This window comes from Halichoeres trimaculatus, unplaced genomic scaffold, assembly GCF_033239565.1.
Source record: "Halichoeres trimaculatus isolate MK-OKI-2021-1 unplaced genomic scaffold, fHalTri1.1 fHalTri1_scaffold_2, whole genome shotgun sequence".
Taxonomy (NCBI): Eukaryota; Metazoa; Chordata; class Actinopteri; order Labriformes; family Labridae; genus Halichoeres; species Halichoeres trimaculatus.
The window spans coordinates 3,397,844-3,418,852 of NW_027437180.1; the positions used below are offsets into that span (position 1 = coordinate 3,397,844).

At 42.5% G+C, this 21,009-nt stretch overlaps 1 protein-coding gene across 1 annotated transcript; it reads left to right on the forward strand.

The window, feature by feature from the left end:
* Positions 1-273: 273 nt before the first annotated feature.
* dok1a (docking protein 1a) lies at positions 274-18,279 on the forward strand. The gene is made up of 7 exons (XM_074696899.1): positions 274-330; positions 2,946-3,024; positions 11,517-11,638; positions 11,724-11,834; positions 14,337-14,406; positions 15,029-15,201; positions 17,371-18,279. The coding sequence occupies exons 1-7, from the start codon at positions 274-276 to the stop codon at positions 18,277-18,279; spliced, it is 1,521 nt and encodes a 506-aa protein (XP_074553000.1).
* The last annotated feature ends 2,730 nt before the right edge of the window (positions 18,280-21,009 follow it).

The window sequence follows — 21,009 nt, forward strand, 5'->3', positions numbered from 1 at the left end:
GAAAACTCTGTCCACATCAGTTAAGAACTCCTCACTATTACTTTAACTGTATTTAGTGTTCAACGCGGAGAAAAATGTAAAGGTTTCACCCCCCCTCCCACCCACACACACACTTACATAATCTCAGTTTCACCTCTACAGGTGGGGATCATATTTCATGCATGCCTCACTGTGGCCACGCCCACCTCCACTCCTCTTCAAAGGGAAAAAGTCTGGAGAGCCAAACACTGCTCCAGGATCCAAAGACCAACACTGACAGCGTTTGTTTCCCAGATGGACTCTCAGAGCAAAACAGGGAAGGTTTACCTTCAACCACACAAGGCTGGAAAGGTAGGTTCACACTGCTCTTTAACTCTCAGTCACCAGCCAGGTGTGTGTGAGCTAGGTTTGAACAGACGATCGTGGTAAAAACACACATGCAGTGATGTTTATGGAGACTGACTTACTGTGCAGTGAATGAGTAACTCAGATAAGGTCTTGTAAGGATAATTAACCAGCATGACACAAAGCTCAGTGTGTTTAACAGCTGTAAAAAACCTAACCTCTATTTTCTCAGCACGTTTAATCAGAGCATGTTCAGTGAGTAAAAAGTGTCAGACTTTCTGAAGATACTGCAGAGTGGGAATCCAAAAGAACAAGTTCAAACACAGCGGCGCATTCCTGAACAGCACTGACAGAAAGTACACACTGCAGTCTGAGTCTCACAGCAGCTGAACGTGACGCTGGGAATACTCAGCCACAGGTCAGAGGTCAGAGACACTCACTCAAAGATGAGTTTGTGTTAGTTTAAAGCAGGCATGCACGCTGTCTTTTATTTTGAAGGAGGAATGACGGCATTAGAGGTGTGTTTTATTTACACGGGGACACTCCTGGATACCAACACAGTACAGTGATGAGGTGACTAATGATGACTCTCTGTGTCACATGTAACAGGCAGGATATGGCAGGAAAAAATTTGACTCGTCAAGTTTCTGAAATCCCTGAGGAACTTCTAAGTGGCACTGAAAAGGTTTCACTCTTAGATATTGTCTTGATTTATTACTATTATTTATTACTATTATTATTATTATTATTATTATTATTATTATTATTATTATTGTTATTATTGTTATTATCATTATTATTATTGTTATTATTATTATTTTAATTTTATTATAAATTTAATCGGTTTAGCAAAGTAATTTTTATTGTGACGGTCTTTTTTAAGCGTGACTTAAGAGGGAACGCTGTGAATATCAGACTTTACTGTACTTCACATCACTATAGGCAATGTGGGAATTTTAGGCTGCATTTACCGCTAGTGCTATGGATTTACTGTCTGAACACCTTACCACAGATCGGCTGTTTGCGACCTGCAGCATAGACTGGCTGTCTGTGCTTTACAGCACGGACCTGTCGTCCATGTTCCACAGCATGGACTGGCTGACAGTGCTCCACAGCTTTATGAAATATGTTTAAAAAAAAAAAAAAAAAAAATATATATATATATATATATATATATATATATATATATATGTGGTTAAACAGCCCAGCATTGTAATTAACTTAACACAGCATTTGGGAGACTAATGAATGCATCTCATCATGTTAAAATAGACCAACCCACCTTGCTGGGTTAAACTAACTGCCGCTTAGCTGGTGCTATAAAAACCTAGCAGTTAGGTTATAAAACAGGCCAAATTGGGTTATTGTAACCCAACTGTTTTTAGTGTGTAGTAAACACAACATTCAAAGTGGGCTCCTCTTTCTTGGCTCAGTGCCAGCAGCAGCACACACCCACAGCCTCCGACTGTGAATACATGAACACACATTCTCTCAAGCCCAGCAACCACCTGTAGCATTGTGGTTCTACATAGGAGAGACTCAAGAGCTGTGCACTATACTTGGCACGTTATCCCAAGCTAATCCAGGGTTTTTGATACATACCTGGTTAGCAGAAAGCTAACTTGCATCCCTCTTTGTCACATGCTGCTCTGTTTGGAGTTTAATTTCACTTTGAATGTTTTTCGTCCTCTGTGTTGTGTCCACCATCAAAGCCGCTCAGAATAGCTTCTTCTCGCTATCATCAACAAAGCAAAGTCACTTGCGCACTGGGCGTGCTGTGATTAGCTGAGGTAACCACACTTTCTCTTCATCCAGAAAATCCTAAAACATCAACATCCAGGCACAGGAGGGATCTGAGGCAAACACAGACACTGACACACATGTATAAAGGCCCACAGCTGATGACTGAGCAGGTTATTCCTGTAAAAGTTGATATTTAAATTTTAGGAGAATCTTGTAGACCCTACCTTTAAAACAAGAGATTAAAAATAATAAAGACTTCAAATAAAAGTTAATTTAAGCTATTTTCATAAGGGCTGTTTGAAAATTATTGTCTTATTTCTAACCAAGGAATTTCATCACGTTGAATTGCCCGTAGAAACTTAAATTATTGTGTAGATTTAAAACATAGATCTATTTTTTGTTTTACAGATAAGTGCTGCTCTGCTGAAGTGTGGTAGCCTGAAACCATGGCGACAGCTTCAAATAGTTCATCCTGTCAGATGCAGGATTTATTAATTTAAAGGAATATTCCATCACACATTTAGAAATTTGCAGGAGAGCATTACCTAAATGTGGAACCAGTGTCAGTCTGATGTGCCGCTGCTACTGTCTGACCTTTGATGATCCATGGTTAATGTGACACTGTTCACACAAGTTAAAGGACATGGAGAACTTAACTGACAGGTGGGAACCCTGTAGCTGTCTCTAAAGAGTATTAAGCCCGCCTTTTTGCCTCATCCTAACTGGTACAAAGCTTGATGGAGTTCAGCATTTTCAGTACGGCCCAGATGAACGATGGGCTTCATAACTCTAGCAGAAAGGACCTCATAGAGACCAGGTCCATGTTTTCTGCTGCCTTTGCCTCATCCCTTTCTCTTTCCCTTTCCTCCCTCTGTCAGAAATGGAAGCCGGTGTGGTTGTCTCTCTTCCCTCACAGCAGCAGTGGAGTGGGTCGTCTGGAGATCCAGGATGTGGGAGGTACATAAAAGTTTCAGTTTTCCATTAAAATATTAATTTGCTTCAGTGTTTAGGAATTCACAGGGTCCCAACTGAGATAACTGCTCTATAGAAAGATAAAGCTGTGTTAAGACCTGAGTTTAAAACATACCCAGACATGTTCAGAGGTCAGTCCTGCAGACCCTAACTCTCAGCTGTGGTTTTCTGTCTGCTGGATCAAAGCACTCCAGACTCTTGTTGTAGTATGTGAAGTGATTTCCAGTTGAATGAGAAGAAGCAAGATATGTCATCGGTTTGAAAGAAACTGGATCCAAACATTGATGTGATGTTAGCTCAAAGAGGACATATCATGCTGATCCCTGATTTAATACTTACATATAATATAATAAATTATAAAACAAGACCTTACATCCCCTGAATTTTCAAAAAAAATGAGATATTGTATTTTTTCTGATATCCTAGAACGAGATTTGATGCTTCTGAAAATAGGTCATTGCCAGTTGGCCGCAAGATTTCGACCGTCGGGACGACATGAGGATCCTTTCTTTTATTGGAGTAATCTGGCAAAGCAGCTCCTCCTCTGTGATGTCAGTTAGTCACACAACTGCCACTGAGGGATACACCCACCAAGAGCCGAGTATAAATAAAGCTCCCTACCAGCTCTGGCTAACTTGACTGAGTGCTGGATGCAGGGACTCTGCTCTGCTGAGCAGCTCGGCTTTACATGGTGAATTAGCACTTAAAACACTGTGGTTTTAGCAGACGTCGTAATACTTGTGAGACTGTGATATTTGCATGCTTGTTCTGACATGCACTATGAACCTGGACCACAATAATGCTGCGGTAATAACATAGTGACGAACTGACGGTAGAGGCGATCTTTAGACTACACTTTCAGCATGATGGATAAAACAGACAGAGAAAAGTGAAGGAGCAGGATGGAGCCCTGTTATAGAAATAGTTTATTGGTGAAGTCTGCCTGTATTTCCACGTATAAACTATACATGCTACAGTACCGCTTTGACTCACCACACTGAAGCGTCCTGAGATGATCTGTGTCCAGGTGGATTTTCTTCCTCCTGAGCTGCAGAACCGTCCGGGTCTGACTCGGGGTCCAATACAAAAGGACGTATCCTACACTCTGCCATTTTATTAGTGCTATCAATGCCTTACGGTGAAGTTTTGGCAAACAGCAAACTCGCTCGGTCTGCCCCATTCAATGTGGCGATTTTGTAAATACTGCCATGCTGCACAAACCGCCCCCTGGCTCTACCCCCTCCGCCCCTCTGATAGAACTGACCAATCAGAGCACAAAGGGCTGTGACATTGTGAGGTTACTGGAGGTCATTCTCCAAACAGAGCGTTTCAATGAGATCTTCAGAATGGCCTAAAATGAGGATATTGAGAACTCTATTGTGGGGCAATGAAGAAACTAAATGACTTGTACTGAGGGCAGAAATGCTTTGCAGGCATCCTAGTCTGGCATAGTGAAAAGGAGAAACAAGCATGATATGTCCCCTTTAAAGCTGTAGCTCTTCATGTCCTCTGAGGTCACACACAGACTTGATCAGTCTCTGTGGTTTGTGACATAAAGCCATGAAGAATACAAGCAGAGAGAGGAGAGTGCAGCCTTCGTCAGAAGATCAGGAAAAAACTCACCACAGCTGGATGCCTGATGGTGCAGCTGATGTATGGCCTGCATTAATATATAGATGTGAACATGGTGCTTGGGTTTGAGCGCTGAATCAAAGCCCAGGATTAGTGATGGTGATATTACAGGCAGCTGCAAGATATCAAGCATAAACACTTTAAACAATCGATGTGAGAGTTTAGTTGGGGGCCAGGGTGTTCATAAATAGATGTTGTAATTAAATACAAATAATAACTTGTAAGTAAACATTTCTAAAAACTACACAAATTAGAAGCATGATGGTATCTTAGAAACAGTGCAAGTAGCCAGAGACGAAGCCTTTCTTTGTTCCGGTTTCTCTTCATTTCTTCCTGATCTTTTTGGACCAACATCTGATGATTTACACTCATCAGAAAATGCTCTTAATACCAGTTCTTCCAGCAAAACAACAAAAAATACTCAACTTCTCCCATTTCTTCTTTAACAACAACAACGGTAACAACCTCCCTCTGTCTTCTTCTCTTTCTTACTTCCAGGTAGATTTCAGGACATTTTTCTTGTTTCATGAATCTGGTCAGGTTGGTTTCATATATTTTAAGTTCAAATGAATATTTTTGACCACAAGGTAAACAGATCAAGTTTTTCTGATTTATTTTCTGTGATGGTGTTTTTAAATCACATTAGAAAAACCTACAGGAGCAATACTCCTGAGGGTCTCCACAGGCCTGCTTCATGATCATGATGTTTCAGAATAAAGAGAGCATGCAGCGATCAGCCCTGTCCCTGACATTAGGACAGACAGTTAATATTGGTCCCACTGTAAATAAGCGAAGAAAAAGTTTACTTTAGTGTGGTTAATTTGGCTCACTCCAAATATAAAACCTAATTCACACCATGAAGTGAAAGCTAGAACTAACAGTGACTTCACCACGCACCCAGCCCCCACAGAAAGTAAAACAGAAAGTAAAGCACACTGTGTCACTGTTGTTTAAACTGTTTCAGATATACCTGTTGGCCTCAGTGTGTTTTTGTGATTTTGTGTGTTTGGCTTCATGAAGCTCAGAGGACGAGGTAAACAGCAGGGCAGGGTGTTGATGAGGACAGCAGGACTGAGGTCCATGGGGATGCTTCCCACCGAGCGAGCTGACCTCAAAGTGCCACAATAACAGCTGGTTCACTGCAGAGTCCCTTTTTTAAAAAAAACAGGTCCAAACAGCAACAAGTCAACAAAACAAGTATGTAAGAAAATAAAATGAATTAAGACTTGACCAGCCCACAGATTTTTAAAGTACAGATTGGACAAAAAAAAAGAAAAAAAAAAGTTTGAAAATGAAAGCTTTTAGTTTGGGAGAAGATCTGCCTTAACTTGACATCAGATGCTGAGTACTCTGGGTTTGTACAGTCAAAGCAGCATTTTATGCTCACAGTGAGTTAATAAAGTAATAAAATTCAGACTTATATAGAATCAACTTCTCTCATAAACTCTTCATCTTCCACTTCTTTGGAAAAGCAGTGACTCCTGTTGTGTTTCTCTTCTCCAAAAAGACTCCTGTCCTTACTCAGACTAAGTTAAGTTATCCCCTTCTACCATCAGGGTCCATTAACCTGATCCTTTCTGGTTACAGATACTACTCCACACCAGGGCTTGAACTCATCCTGTCTGATTCTCATATATTCATGACACATCCCTGTTTGTTACCCAGCGTTAAGTTTAAAGATACTGTGTTAGACAAATATTAGTCTGATCCTGAACCATTTTGAGCGTCACTTAAGGTGTGGAGTCTGCAGTGATTGTTAGCTTTGCAGAGGCTTTACAGTTGCTTGTAAAGTTTAGATGTTGTCTCAGGTCAGATCACAGATCAACTTTATCACTTAGGATGCAGTCACACTAGCCAACCGTGCCGTGCCTAAGCACGCTTCAGCCCTAAAGCACGTTTGGTATGGCCAGTGTGACGGCAACCATGCCTTGCTCAAGCACGATTCGCTTCCGTTCATACAGGGGTAGTGTGACCGCTGGCCGTACTCTCCAGCTGGGGAACAGCGCTGCGGGGGGGCAATCGTGCTTAAGCACGGCACGGTTTGGATGACCGTGTCCTTAGTGTCCTTCCTGAGGATCAATTCAAAGTAACAAAAACCTTCTTCTCTCAGTCACACGGTTACCACTCTCCAGGTTTATCACTGTTCATGCGTCCTCAGCAGAGCTTGATATTAACCTTTTTACTCACCAGCCACTGTGGTTAGTGGTTTCCCAGAGTTACTAGCCACCCAGCATTTTCACTAGCCACAACTTTGTTGTTGGATAATTATGTTTAACGTGATTAAAGCTGACAATGACAGAAAAGGAAATAAGAGAGTTGGAAAAGTGCATGTAAATGAAATTGCCTTACAAACCAAATAAAGACCTACTACTACTACTACTACTTAAGTTGATTTGAACTAGTTTTTAAATGTAAATGACCCCTGAGCACACTAAAATCAAGACTACATAAATGTTTAACCCCACAGGTTGTTATCAGGTATTCAGCTCTGATCAGGTTGTGTTTAAGGCTGTTCTCCTTTGATAAGGAAAATGCAAGCTGTAAAGACAAAGTCATAACAGAAGTAAATTATTATTGAACATAATAAAACTGCTGAAGGTGGAAGATTAATTGAAAAGATGAAAACTAAACTGAAAAACACTAGCAAGAGACACTGTCTGCTTAAATATTTATTAACAACAAATGTATTTCTGAGATTAAGTAAATTCTGTATCTTCTGACTATAAGTCATACATTACATTAAACACCAAGACAATGTTTCTATCAATAAAGTTAATTAGCATGCTGGCTAATATTATTATATTCATTGCTAATACAAGTTACACACTCTGGAATGAAGTTCCGGTTAGCCGGTCCACGCCATGTGGAGCATAGACAAGGACAAAGTATTTAGTTATCTGCTTTTCTATCACAGTTCATGATGAGCAAACATGGACTGCTGTACCAGTATGTGAGCTCACATCTGCTGCTATTGAGGTGTCTTCATGAGCTGTTAAAGTGCTGCTTTGTGCATTTTTGCACCCACTCCCCCTTACATGGTCCCTTCCACGCGGAAAATTTCTAACCTGCCGGACAGAGAAGCGGGGACAAGATGTCGGAAGAACGGGATCTCCTAGTGGTCAAAGTGCAGAAATACAGCCAACTGAATGACTCTCCCCACAGAGATCACCGTGATAGCCGAGTGGTTAATAATTCATGGCGTAAAATTGCGGCCACTCTCGGCAGAGAAGAGAAATTGGTTAAAAGAACCTGAAAAAATCTCCAAAACAGATGTGTCATGTTGTAAACAAAGGCAAACTTCTTTGACTCTGCTTTAGTGCTCTGATAGACGTACGTTTGTGAGTGTGCGCAGGGATCACATGGTCATGGTCATCGGGTAGGGAGCACAGACTCGAGTTCACCTAGTTCTACTGAGCATCAGTTCAAAACACTGAGTCTGAATTTTTATCCCAGTCTAACTTCAGAAATCCTGCATGTACAGCCAGTTTATTTCTTCTTTGACCCCGCTTTTTATCTTTAAATACTTTCACTCCTGAGGCTAAATCTGAGCCATACCCTGCTTAAATAAACAGGTTATCAGTTCACTTTGGGTTTATTATGACCAACAATACCTCCCTGAGCATTTCATCATATCCTTTTCCCTCCTGAAGGTAATATTTTTTCTGTCTCTGTGGAATAAAAGGACAGTGGGTTATGTTTTTATTTTCTTTATTTACTGAGGTTGAACGGCGAGCAGACAGCTCAGCGGGCTGAACAAACTTTAAGGCAATGGACAAACAAAGGAAAGGAAATACAAGCTGACAGGCCCGTGAGAGGAGACGTCTCATACTGAGGACCTCTGCTGTGTTTATTTATTATCAGAGTTCATCTAAGTCAGCAGTGTCTGGATCATTTAGAGGCAGGTGGAAAACATGAACTGTTAGTAGCAGTCGTGTACAAAGTTTCCCAGTGCTTCGGGTGTTTCACAGTGTTGACCAAGTTTGAAGAAAGTTTGAAGTTACATCTGGAGAGTTAGATTTGGATAATCAGTTGGAGCCAGGAGTAAAAAGGGGGAGCTGAACTTTTTCACATTTAGAAGTCAGTTCACCAAAGTGGACCGCAGGGCTACAACACCGCCCCCCATCTGCTCTGTCTTAAGATCCAGGTCCAGGTCAGGTCCCAGAGCAGCCTGCTGCAGATATTCAAAAGTGAACAGGCCCCTAAAACTCTGCAGCTCTGTGCTGGTTGCTCGTTTTGCATCATGAGCTGTCAGCCTCAGCTCCTCCGCCCGATGAAGCTCAAATATGTGACCGGACCAGACACGCTGTTAAAGATACTTAAGGACTCAATAAACCCTTGGACCACGGGGAAGCCCTTTCTTCTGATGTGTTGACACAAAACATCCAGCCATCTATTTTCTTAACCGATGCTCCTGTGCAGGGTCGCAGGTGTCTAGAGCCTATCCCAGCTGTCATTGGGCAAGAGGCGGGTTGCACCATGGACTGGTCACCAGCCAATCACAGGGCTAACACAGAGACCCTTACATATATCCACAGAAAGATGATGAGATGACAGAGAGAGGACGCTCAAGGGCAGTGGCGGCTGGTCAATAGAGGGCGCTAGGGCGCCGCCCCACTGTCATTACCATCAACAGTACTTTGAAGAATGAGACATTAAAAAAGAAAAATAAATAATAAAATATAATGTCCTGAACTACATCTATATATTTGTATATTTAACCTTTCTTGCGCCCAGAGCTAAATGCAGCATACCACCACCCTCCCGCTGTGGAGCCAACGTCACAGCCGTCTGTTATAAAGTGCTGTTGATTGACAGGTCAGGAGTAGGAGACGATAAGACGGAGACGTAAAATGGAAAGAGAAAACATAAATAACACAGTGAAGTCGCTCATAGCGTTACCTTTTGAGAGGAGAACGTATCAGGAGAAGGTGAATGTGAAAGAGCGCGGACCTTAACAGTATAATGTTGCTTTTTTTGTTTTCATTGATGTTAATACACAGGTGTGATACCCGAGCACCAGTATCGTGTGGTGAGGTCCATAACGAGGGAGGCTGGCACCCAGCTAAAGTTGAAATTTCTCTTTGTGTGTGTTATATATACGGTGCACTGCTCACATTTCCTAATACAAACTGTTACTGGCCAGCCCTGCCCCTTTAACACGGTGAAAGTCTGTGCTGTGTGTGCGTGTGTGTGTGTGTGTGTGTGTGTACGCACGCGAGACGGTCTGAGTGCATGCATGGTGTGTGTGGGGCTGGAGTACATTATTTTGGTCTTTGTTTCCTCTATAAATGTGCGGTTGTGCACAAGGTGCACCTTTTTCCTCCTCTTTAGTCTTTTCCCTCACTTTGGCCCGGACTCCTAGACACCGGTTACCAGCAACGAGCCAAGTAAATAAATGTTAATCAGCTTTCCCATCTACGGTTCAGAGACAGACTGAAGTCCCGGAGTTAACAAGACAAAATGCTAATTAAAACCCGAAATATACGTTCACCTGAATTTCTACAGGATTTACATCACAGGAGAAAGAGCAAAATACGAACAAAAATAACCAGAATCTCAACAACACAAGAACACAGGCCAGGGACCTCTGGTATACTCTATCAAACATCTGCACTAACAAGCTATCGTGAGACCTCAAAGAGGGAGCGGTATTACAACCTGCGGAGGCAGAGAAGCGCTGTGTCTCATCGATGCCCACGTTAATCAGCGTGAGACCTTAGTACGCATGAGCGAACCAGCAAAACATTGAAATTTCAAGTAAACGGTCTCTGCCTCTGACGCACATTACAAGCATGAAGCCAGCGCGAAACGCTGTCTGTCCCATCTGTTAGCCTCCCTCTTATTGAAAAATCAGCAATTTCCTTTTTTACTTTTTAAATAAGACAAATTGTATACGAACAACTGAAAAAAAAATATTTTTATTAAAAAATAAAAAATGATATATACATTTTTTTCTTGTTAGCCTAGGGGAGGCACTGCTTCCCCTGACAGCACACCACTGCCTAGCACGTTTACTTGCTTATTACTATACGTCTATTTTGTAGTCATAGCCCCACAGATAAAACTCCACCAGCCGCCACTGCTCAAGGGTTTACTGTGAAGTTCATTCAGAACAGATTGGCTTGTCCAGCTAAAGACACCCTGGTCCCAGCCTTTAATGGCTCAGTCTGATGTTTGTCTAATGCGTCTGTTGTCAGTTGTTTTGTCACTGAGATTGGGTAACGAGGTGAGGAAGATGTTGTCTGTTTGTAGCTCTTTCTTTAAGACTCCATTGAACACTGCGTCTGATGATTGCAGTGCAGTATGGGTAAATAAACATGTTGTATTGCTTTAGCTGCTGTTTCTAAAACATATGTGCTTACTTTACAATCAGACTGACATTTTGACACAGCACCTTTATTCATGTCCCATTTTCTTCTGAAAACATAAAACCATCAGACTGAGTGATGATGTCACATCCACAGTGTTTCGATGTTTGGTTATAAACTGAAGAGTTTGAGGAAAAGTTTGTCAGCTGAACTAGACCTCTCCTATTCCTTAAAGCAGGCCTGCTCTTTTTCTCATCCACTCAGCATTCCTGTCACACCTCCCACTCCATGCCAGCACCTGAGGCTGTTTGGCAGCGCCATAGACAAGTTGTCTCATGTAGCGTCTGCTCCATCAGAGTGTTTGTGTGTCAGAGAGCAGGGGGCAGGTCATGGAGCTACAAGGAGGAGCTTTTTTTCACTTATTGTATTGTTTTGAATAATCTTTCTGTCTTTTTGTATTGCTCCAGATAATCTTTATTTAAAAAAAAGTTTCTTAACAAACTTGCATCCATGTCTTCGTTATGTGTCCACCAGGAGGCGATCACAGTCCCGGGGTCAGGAGACACCACCAGGCTCAGGACAAGAAGATGAAGGTGGTCCGACTGAGCGAGCTAATCAGCGTCCTCAGACTGCCTCCAAACGCAGAGGCCTGTCCCATGGTGGGTCTGTCCTGTTCCTGGCTCAGTTTGTGTTTAGGTCTTTAAGCTGGATTTATTTTAAAGCTGCTCTCTGTGCTGTGTGCAGGACAACATGTCCGCCTTCTGCGTGGAGACTCAGGACAGGACCATGGTGTTTGCTGCTCTCAAAGACGAATGCGTGGAGTGGGTGGAGAAACTGTGTCAAAGCACGTTTCAGGTGTGTGAACTGTCTGTACCAGCGGTTACTCAGGAACAAAACAGCTGAAAGGTCAAAAATAAAAAGCCCACATAAAAAGATGCCAAGCGCAATAATAAAGGTTTTTATGATGATGAATTAGATCTGTCATTTTTTTTCTTAGTCAGCAGTGACAGATGAACAAAACAGCACAAGTAGTCGAATGTTATCTTGAGAGCCCAAGGCATAAAGGCTTTCATGTTTGGAGGAGCAGTCATAGGAATAGAGGAACCAAGCCAAGAGGAGCCTTGTAAATGAGAGCCAGCCAGTGAGTGAACCTGCAAACTTTTGGAGAAGGCCAGCTAGAAACAGTACAGAGCTCACAGTGATGAGTGAGGAGACTACAACCAGTGACAAACCTCTGAGCACAGTGATCAACAACATTCAGAGACTGTAAACATTTGGCTGAAGCTAACATGTACAGGACATCACCATAATCAAGCAATGGTACAAACGTTGTAGATACAATGTATTTCTGAGCTCTGAGGGAGAAGCCGGATTCATTTCTGTAAAAGAAGATGATTTTCACCCTGAGTTTAGTAACAAGGTTGGCAATATGAGCTGTAAAAGAGCGCTTACTATCAGTAAGAAAGCCCAGATATTTGTTATCAGGCACTGGCTCAATGGGAACACTCTGTGAGATAAAGATTGGAGGGATGTTCCCCAGCAACTCACTCTTGTTTGAGAACACCATCAGTTTATTTTTTTTTCTACATTTAGGACTACTTTGACTTTATGCAGACAGGGCTGAACCACATTAAAAGCAGACAGCAGATACTGAAAAGCCTGAATTATTCAAGCGGAGAACAATAAATGACAGTATCATTTGCATAAAAAATGATTAGAGGGATTCAAAATATTTATGTACAAACTATTAATATAAGCAGAAAATAGAATAGGTCCTATGACTGAGCCTTGAGGCACACCCCTGAAGACCTCCAGAAAAAAAGAGGAGGAACCAGCCATCTGAACACACTGAGATCTATTTTCCAAATAGCTCATCAAGGAAGCTGCTTAGTTAGATAAGCCAATGTGTTGAAGTGCACCTAGCAGCAAAGCATGATCCACATTTTTTTTTTATTTAAGCAATTCCATATGTGGTGTGATAGTTAATTACCTTTTTTTTTTAAATGCAAAAATTAAAAAAATAAATAAATAAAATAAAATTTGAAAAAATGCAAAAATTTCAAATAATTTTGAAATAAAAGAGAAATATATTTCTTGCAGGTTTAAAAAAAAAAAAAAAAAAAGAAATCCCCCCCCAAAAAAGAGAGAGAGAGAGAGAAAATTTCATTAAAAAAAAAAAAAAAATAGAATTTTTTTGAAAAATTTCCAAAAACAATAAAAGTTGCTGTTCTTTTTTTTTTTAAATGCAAAATTCTGGATTTTTTTTTAATTCTTTAATTGGACACCATATATTGATTATTTTGCTAAACTCTTTTTTTTTTTTTATTTGCTAATGTCTTGCCACATATAAAACATGTATATCGAGCTGACATGTTGGCAGTTAAATGAATCAGAATTAAACAGAACAGACTTAAAAATCTGTGTTTTCTTCCAGATTTGTCTTTTTGTAGATCTAGTTATCTTACCAGGGCTGTAAAACCTGAGGTTAGCCACAGGTGCATGGAAAGTTGGTGGGCTGTTGATGTTGTAGGAGGTGAAGTAGAGCGGTGGCAGGCTTTATTGACAGATGGGATGAAGATTTAGTTCAACAAAATGTTAAACCATGATTTATGTAGAGTCAGTGTCATTAATTATCAATATCCTTTGTAAGAAAAAATGAAAACTCTTTATTTCAATAATACTTTTTTAAAGCTACAAGGACCTACTGGAAAGGAGTCAAAGAGCCACATGAGGCTCCAGAGCCACAGGTTGAAGACCCCTGGTCTAGCAGATAAAATAGAAACAGACTGTGTTGATTTTATGAGTGCTCTGCAGGCTCTGTGCTGAAACATGGCTTGATTCAGTTCAAAGAAGATGAGAAATTAATAAAAAGCAGATTTGCAAATGAATTCTCCGCTCAAGGTGTGACACAGCAAAACTCAGTAAAGCGCTCAGTGCATCCTCAGCGCCCCTGCATGCCCTTTGGGATAACTGCAGTGGGTCCAGGTCTCCCTAGACATCCTCTATAAGTTCGTCCCTTACAGTGCCCTCCAATAATTTCATGACAGAGGAGGTGGGTTCTGAGGACCTGAGGTCAAAGAGAGAGGCTTGTGTTTTTTGGCACTGGAATGATAAATGAATCTTCCACGTATTTGGAGCACGGTGGAGATCAGGGGACATTGTGGGGCCACCATCAGAAAAGTTAGAAACTCACAGGCCACACCTCCCAAAGTTCCCGGACTGTTTTCAGGGGTGAATTTATTACCCAGGAGCTAAACTTCTGGTTCCTCTGATTAAAAAGCACCTATTGTCTGGAGATGAATGCTCTTCTCCTCCTTGTTTGTCTTTCTTTCTAACCTGCTCTTTGTTCACTTTCAGAGAGGCGGGATTTCAGGCTCTAACCAGCTTCACATGGAGGAGAACCAGATCTATGCCTCCACAGGAGAAGGTAACAGTCTTATCTCCCTGTCACGACTCTTTTCTTCTTCATCTTCCTTGATTTCTGCCTCAGACCTTCCTCTGCTGTTCCCAGTGTGTGTACTTCACCTAAAAACAAAGTGGCATGTCATTGGATCAGGCTGTAGCAGGAAGCTACAGGACAGTTCATTCAGTCAGGTGAAATCAGCTAAGGCACGTTGATGTTTACCTCATGAGATCGAGCTCTCTGCAGTGTCGTCTCAGTTTGACCTCACATCTGACTGAACGCACAACAGCAGTGACCTTTAAAGACTTTTGATTAGACGACTGCTGCTCACCAGGAATCAATTAAACTATTTAAAAGTATTTGAATTTGATTCATGTGTTGCCAAAAATCTGTGTGTAACCTCTGTTTAAATAGCGTCTGTTTAGTTCAGGAACTGAAAACAGCTTATTAAAGACAGCAGAAACTGTGCCCATAAAAATGACTTTAGTGTATGCATGTGCTAAAAATCATTACATGTACTTCAGGAGTATGCAACCCATTGGCTTTGACTTTGTTCAGGGTTATTTTACCACATTCATCTTTGCAGAAGATGCAGATAAACAGGAGGGTTACAGCTATAAAGTGTCACTTTCTTTCCTCCTTTCAGCATCAGAGTTCTGGGTGGTGGTTCAGAGGACTGAAGCAGCGACACGCTGTGGCCTACAGGGGTCATACCTGCTGCAGGTTGGAGCTGAGGCGCTGCTGCTGAGAGAAACACAGAAGAAGAGTTTAGTGAGGGAGTGGCCCTATGAGCTGCTGAGGCGCTACGGAAGAGATAAGGTGAGGCTTTCATGTTCCTATGTGTTGAAAATTGATGCGTGTGAGCGTGTGCAGATTTTTAGACCTTCACATTTACTGTTTTATAATCTCTGAATCTATCTGTAAACAGCTCCATTTGAAAAAATATGATCAACAGCAAATGAGACAGCAGTGAGTGATGTTGCTCATGGGAAATGTAGTCTTCAACCTGAAATTAACACTACTGGTCTCATCCAGAGGAGGCGACAGAATCAACACAATATGAAAACTCTGCTCAAACCCTTTTCCACCGAACTGGTGCTGATGCCGGTGCCTGGCTTATCACTGGTTCTTTGGACGCAGTCACACACACAAAATCCCCCCCCCCCCCAGTGTTGTTCCCTGGTTGGAGAGTACGGCTGGCGGTCACACTACCCCAAAATGAACCAGACTTTAGACACACGCATGGCCCGCCTACGTCATCATGAAGCGTCTATCTACACGAAGCACGATCTCATCAGAGTCAGCACAATGAGACACAGAGAGCACTGCTAGAACTTCAGAGACTTTTTGGATTATGTGAAGTTGTTTTGGTCCCACACAGCTCTCTAACACCCAGCTACTGTTTAAAATAATTGATGAGAGGAGCGCAGGGGTATCGTCACGTATCATACCTCATGTCCGTGCGAAGTAAACCATGCTGAAGCCCAACTCTCTGAAGCGTGCCAAAGCAGAGAAGTGAACCGTGCCCAAGCACGACATGCTTGCGGTCACACAGGCCAAACGATGTCGGTTTTAGGCCTGAAGTGTGATTGAGCACAGTACGTTCGTCAGTGTTACCGTATCCTTTCTGTTTCCACAAACAAAGCTCTTTTTGTTGGAGTTTCTCATTTGTAACTTTAACCAGAGGCAAATCATAGCAGCAATACATTACCTCTGCAAGATCAGACCTATATACCTCACTATTTTATTTAACAGACCTCTGCAGATTACCCAGAATGCAGCAGCATGTCTGGTGTTTTACTAACCAAAACAGCACATCACCCTGCTGTTAATCTCTCTTCACTTGCTTCCAGTGGCAGCTCCAATCAAATTCAAAGCTCTTCTTCTGGCTTACAAAACACTGACAAAAATGGCTCCTGCCTACCGGGGGTCCCTCATCCAGGTCTACACTCCTTCTGGTCCTCTATGGTCTGCTTGTGAAAGACGCCTGGTGCTCCCAGTCCAGAGCGGCTCTGAATCTCTAGTCAGACTCTTCTCCTCTGCTGTTCCCAAATTATGGAATGAATTACCTAACTCTATACGATCCACAGAGTCCCTTTCTACTCTAAGAGATATCTGAAGACTCATCTGTTCAGAGAACACTTAGGCCCTTAATCTGAGCCTTCTCCTCTTTGTCCTCAGGGGTAGAATGAATCAGAATGCCTCAGATCCAGCCATTAGTTAATATTTACCACTGAGTTTTGAATGTTGTTAAAGGTTGAGTTATATTTTTGCAGTGAACAACTGTGGTTAGCTATGGACACATTATTCTACATCTACAAAAAAATATATATATATATTCTGGTAACACCTGCTGCCAAATGACTTGAATAACTTGTAGCACTTGCTCACACTTACTAAAGTTTTCCCTTCAGTCTAAATTCTTGCTTGTGCTGTATGTCACTTTGGACAAAAGCGTCTCCTAAATGAAACCATAGAACTTTAGAACCAACAAAATAGCCAGATGCTATTTATCTTATTTACATGATGGGACGTCATTTCTGCCCTATGTTCTTGCACTGACGTGACTTAAGCTCTGTGTGTTGTGCATGGCAGAGTTCAGGGCTGATGTGTTCAGATACACACATACACATACATAGATAAGCACACTCTGTGTAGCAGACAGTCAGGAAAAATAATGTCACAACCATCACAAGAAAGGTAGACAACAGAAAAAACACTGATTTTTTTAAGACACTCCTAACATCTTATCTCTTTGTTGCCGCTCCTTGCACCAAGCGACTGCAGGCAGTGCCGTCACTGATGGAAAAAGAAACCGGTTCTTAGGAAGAATGTGATTAGAACCAACTGAGAAGTAGCACTAGCACTGAACAGACACTGATGGAATGGGGGTAGCAGTGACTTAAGAATCCCAACAAAGTGATCATCTCATTATTTTTGCTGGTGCACTAAAGCTGTTTCCTGACTCTGTTGTTTTTGACCTTCCAGCTGGCATTCACCATTGAAGCAGGGAGACGCTGTGCGTCTGGTCCAGGGACGTTCACCTTTGAGACGCAGCAGGCTGAGAAGATTTTTGCCTTGATTCAGAGCACCATCAAACGCAAGACTTCACCTGTGACTTCAGGCATCCCCCACCAGGGGAGTGAGAGAGTGACCACCAACATCCGACCCAATTCTCCCCTCCCCAAAGTCCCTGATGTGAGCGCACTCCTGGAGGAAAAACTGAGGACGCAGGAGAGGAAACCCCTCTCTTCAGAGGAGAGTTTAGAAGACGTGGTGGCTTCATCGGAGCATGTGTCAGCTCAGCCAGCTCCCATCACCCTCATGCCTCTTCCATTAATCCCAACAGATGAAAGCCGCTCTATCAGCCATCCTGGTGGACAATCAGAGGTGGTCTATGCTGACCCTGCTGACTGCCTCAAATCTGCACCAGGGCCTCAACCAACCACGGCTCTGTACGTAGATCCGGCCTGCATTCTACCACTCAAACCCCCTGGCTCCCGAGAAGTCAGTCCTCTTCCAAACTCCTCTGCTTCACCGCTGCACCTCGCTGCTGATCACCCAGATCCAGTCTACTCAGAGGTGTATGACAAAATCAGTCCAGTCCCAAACCATCAGACTGTGATCCCGACCCAAGGAGAGATGAAGCGTTGCACACACAAGGAACCGATCTACACTGAGCCCGTGTCTAAGAAAGAGGAGGTGACTCAGAGGAATGAGAAGAAACCTGACCCGTTTGCCCACCTGTACGCTCAAGTCAACAAGAAAACACCACCACCGGGTCCTTCCCCATCGACAGACACACCCCCCTCCTCTGCTTCCAGCAGTGTGAGCTCAAACAGAGCCATGGACCACGCTCTGGATGATGTGATATATGAAAACCTGGGCATCATTTAGTCCACATGGAGCAAACTTTGACTGTGGGAGACAATACATGCTTCGTACCTTTCAGGCACTCTCCCTGCATGGATGCGCTTTCTCCCTTGTTCTTTTGTGCACATTGTAAAATGTTTCTGAGCAATGACAACCTTTCCATTGTTGCATGACTGTCTGTAAAAATAGCTTTGAACAAAGTTTCACTTTTTCTTTCTTACACACGAGGGGAATGTCGTAGGTCGCCACCTGGTTGGTGGACTGTTTTTGAAGGCTTGTTTTCACGATCTGGCAGCCATCATATTCTCTTCTATCATGTGGCTGTGGCTCAGTGGCGGAGTCATTGTCTCTTCATTGCTCCTGATGTTTTCCAGCCATGTGGGGATGAATGTGTCAGCTAACACTGATGTTTCCCTTCTTTAACAGCCTCTGACATCAGTGTGTGGACAATGTGTGGATCCATAGTAGTACAAATCCATTCTGGCCCAGAGGTGACCATGTTTGGGCAAGACCATGAGACCAGAGTCTTTAGGATCAAGTTGTGCCTGAAGTTTGAAGAAAAACATCAAGTTTACTTTAGGGGGTGGGTGCTCAGAAGTGTTGGATATGGGACAAAAGAAGGTGGGAATGACTGTGAAACAAAAACAGGTGTCTGAACACACTGTGATGCTGTGAGCCAACAGGATGGAGATGGTTGGCACTGGAGTGGTTCATTGGCAGTGGGAACACGGTCATCCTAGCACCACAGGAAGAGCAGCTTGACTAATCATAACCATGTCGTTAGCATAAAACAGCAACAGGTGCAAGCCACCAACCATCCATTAACATCAGAAAGAGCAGGTGAACCTCAGTTCTTCTCAACATCTGGTTCCCCTCCACATTCACCAAGCTACTCCTCCTTATGAGTGGAGTCCAAAGATTGACAACAAATGCTTCCTCCATCTTTGGGTCTTGCAATCCAGTGAAAATCCTACAGTTTATCATGTTCAGGGTTGCCGGTGGCTGGAGCTTATCCCAGCAGTTGAGGTACGACCTGGACTGGTCTCCAGTCAATCACAGGGCTGACACACACATTCGCGACTATGGGAAATTTAGAATCACCAGTTTACCTGATGAACCTGTTTTTGGACTGTGGGAGAAAGCCAGAGTACCTGGAGAAAACCAACATATGCATGAGGAGAACATGCAAATGGCACACAGAAAGGCCCAGGGTGCCCAAACTGGGGTTCACCAGCCCAATGCTAGCAGGTGGGCCACTGTGCAGCCCCAGTATTTTTTTATTAGAGAATATTCAAATGAAAGTAAATTATCTGTCAAAGGTGAAATTAATCTGTTTGGAATGTTTCATGATCTCAGGAAAGCTTTACATCTCCAGTGGGAGGGAAGGCCTCATGTGCTCGCTGCCACGATGAATCAGAACATTTATCTTCAAACAGAAACAGCCTGATGTTAAAGATTTACTGATTTTATAAAAAACTTTCCCAAAGAGGAAAGAGAGACTTAACTGAATGTGGTGTTCCACACGTTTCACTATTAACAGTTTTGTAGTTGTGGTGTTTATGGTATGAGCTCAGTGTTTAGAGCTGTTCACTGACAGTGTTCAGCTTTTGTTTTATCATGTTCTGTTGGACCATAGACTCACTGTGCAGCTGCAGGTAATGTTTTTTTTTTTTTTTTTTTAGCTTTGTCAAAATAATTTCACACAAACAAACCTGTTTGTTATTTATAGATAAGAGAGCTCTGTCTAAAGCTATGACTTTACACTGGGTGTCCACCAGGTCCTTGTTCGGTCTGACCAGAGTCCAGGATTTCTTGTGGTAGTTACTCAAACCTTGACTCCAGGCCTCTTACATCAGCACAGTGAAGCTTCATATCCTGCTCTGTGCATATCTATGAGTTGTTACTCTAGTGTCCAGCAGAAGAGGACTCCAACCTGCTCGATGTGAAATGGAACAGACACACATCAGGGTGAGACAGAGGGACTAAAGACATCAGGTGGTTTGGAAACTTTTAGTTTCTGGATCTACTCTTGCAGGAGGTATTCCTGTAGTCCACTGTTGTCTGTTTCCACCAAGGCCTGGAGTCCTATGTTAAATACATCGAGCTGGAAAGTAATTGTATTACACCACCAGACCAGGAGAGGGCAGTAAGACAACACTGGACGCCATTAAGTCGAGATGATACCAGGTGAAAGACAGGCTGTTAGCAAAGAGGATGTTCATCGGTTATACTGCAGCCAATGGGTTGCTAACTCTTAAAAGAGACAAGCGCTAGCTGGAGAGCCCTAACTGAAGATCAGTAACTCCAGGACTAAATCTAGATCATAGTTCTTGTGGTCCAAAAGCACTCATTGACTAGTATTAAAACTTAACCACTCCAGTGGTGTGGTGGAGATGGACCATAGACGGATCTGGTGGAAGTACCCTGTCATTCGATGACATGTGATGACAACACTCAGTGGCCAGTGAAGCAGCCATTAAAAAGATTTCAGTATTCATAGTTAATGATCAGATGTGATGAAACGGCTCCTCTCACACAGCATTCAGTGTTAACATGTCAGACTCTGTTCAGCCAAAGAAACATCAGGACAGACAGAGAAACACTGACCAAGTTTTCCCGAACAAAGTTGTTTTCATTTTGTAAATATAATGAAATGTTTTTGATTGTAAGACAAGAAAAGTGTTCTGTATTTTTTAAATATATTTACCAAGTTTATGTGAATGTTTCTGTTTGTTCTTCATTTATAAAAGGAAA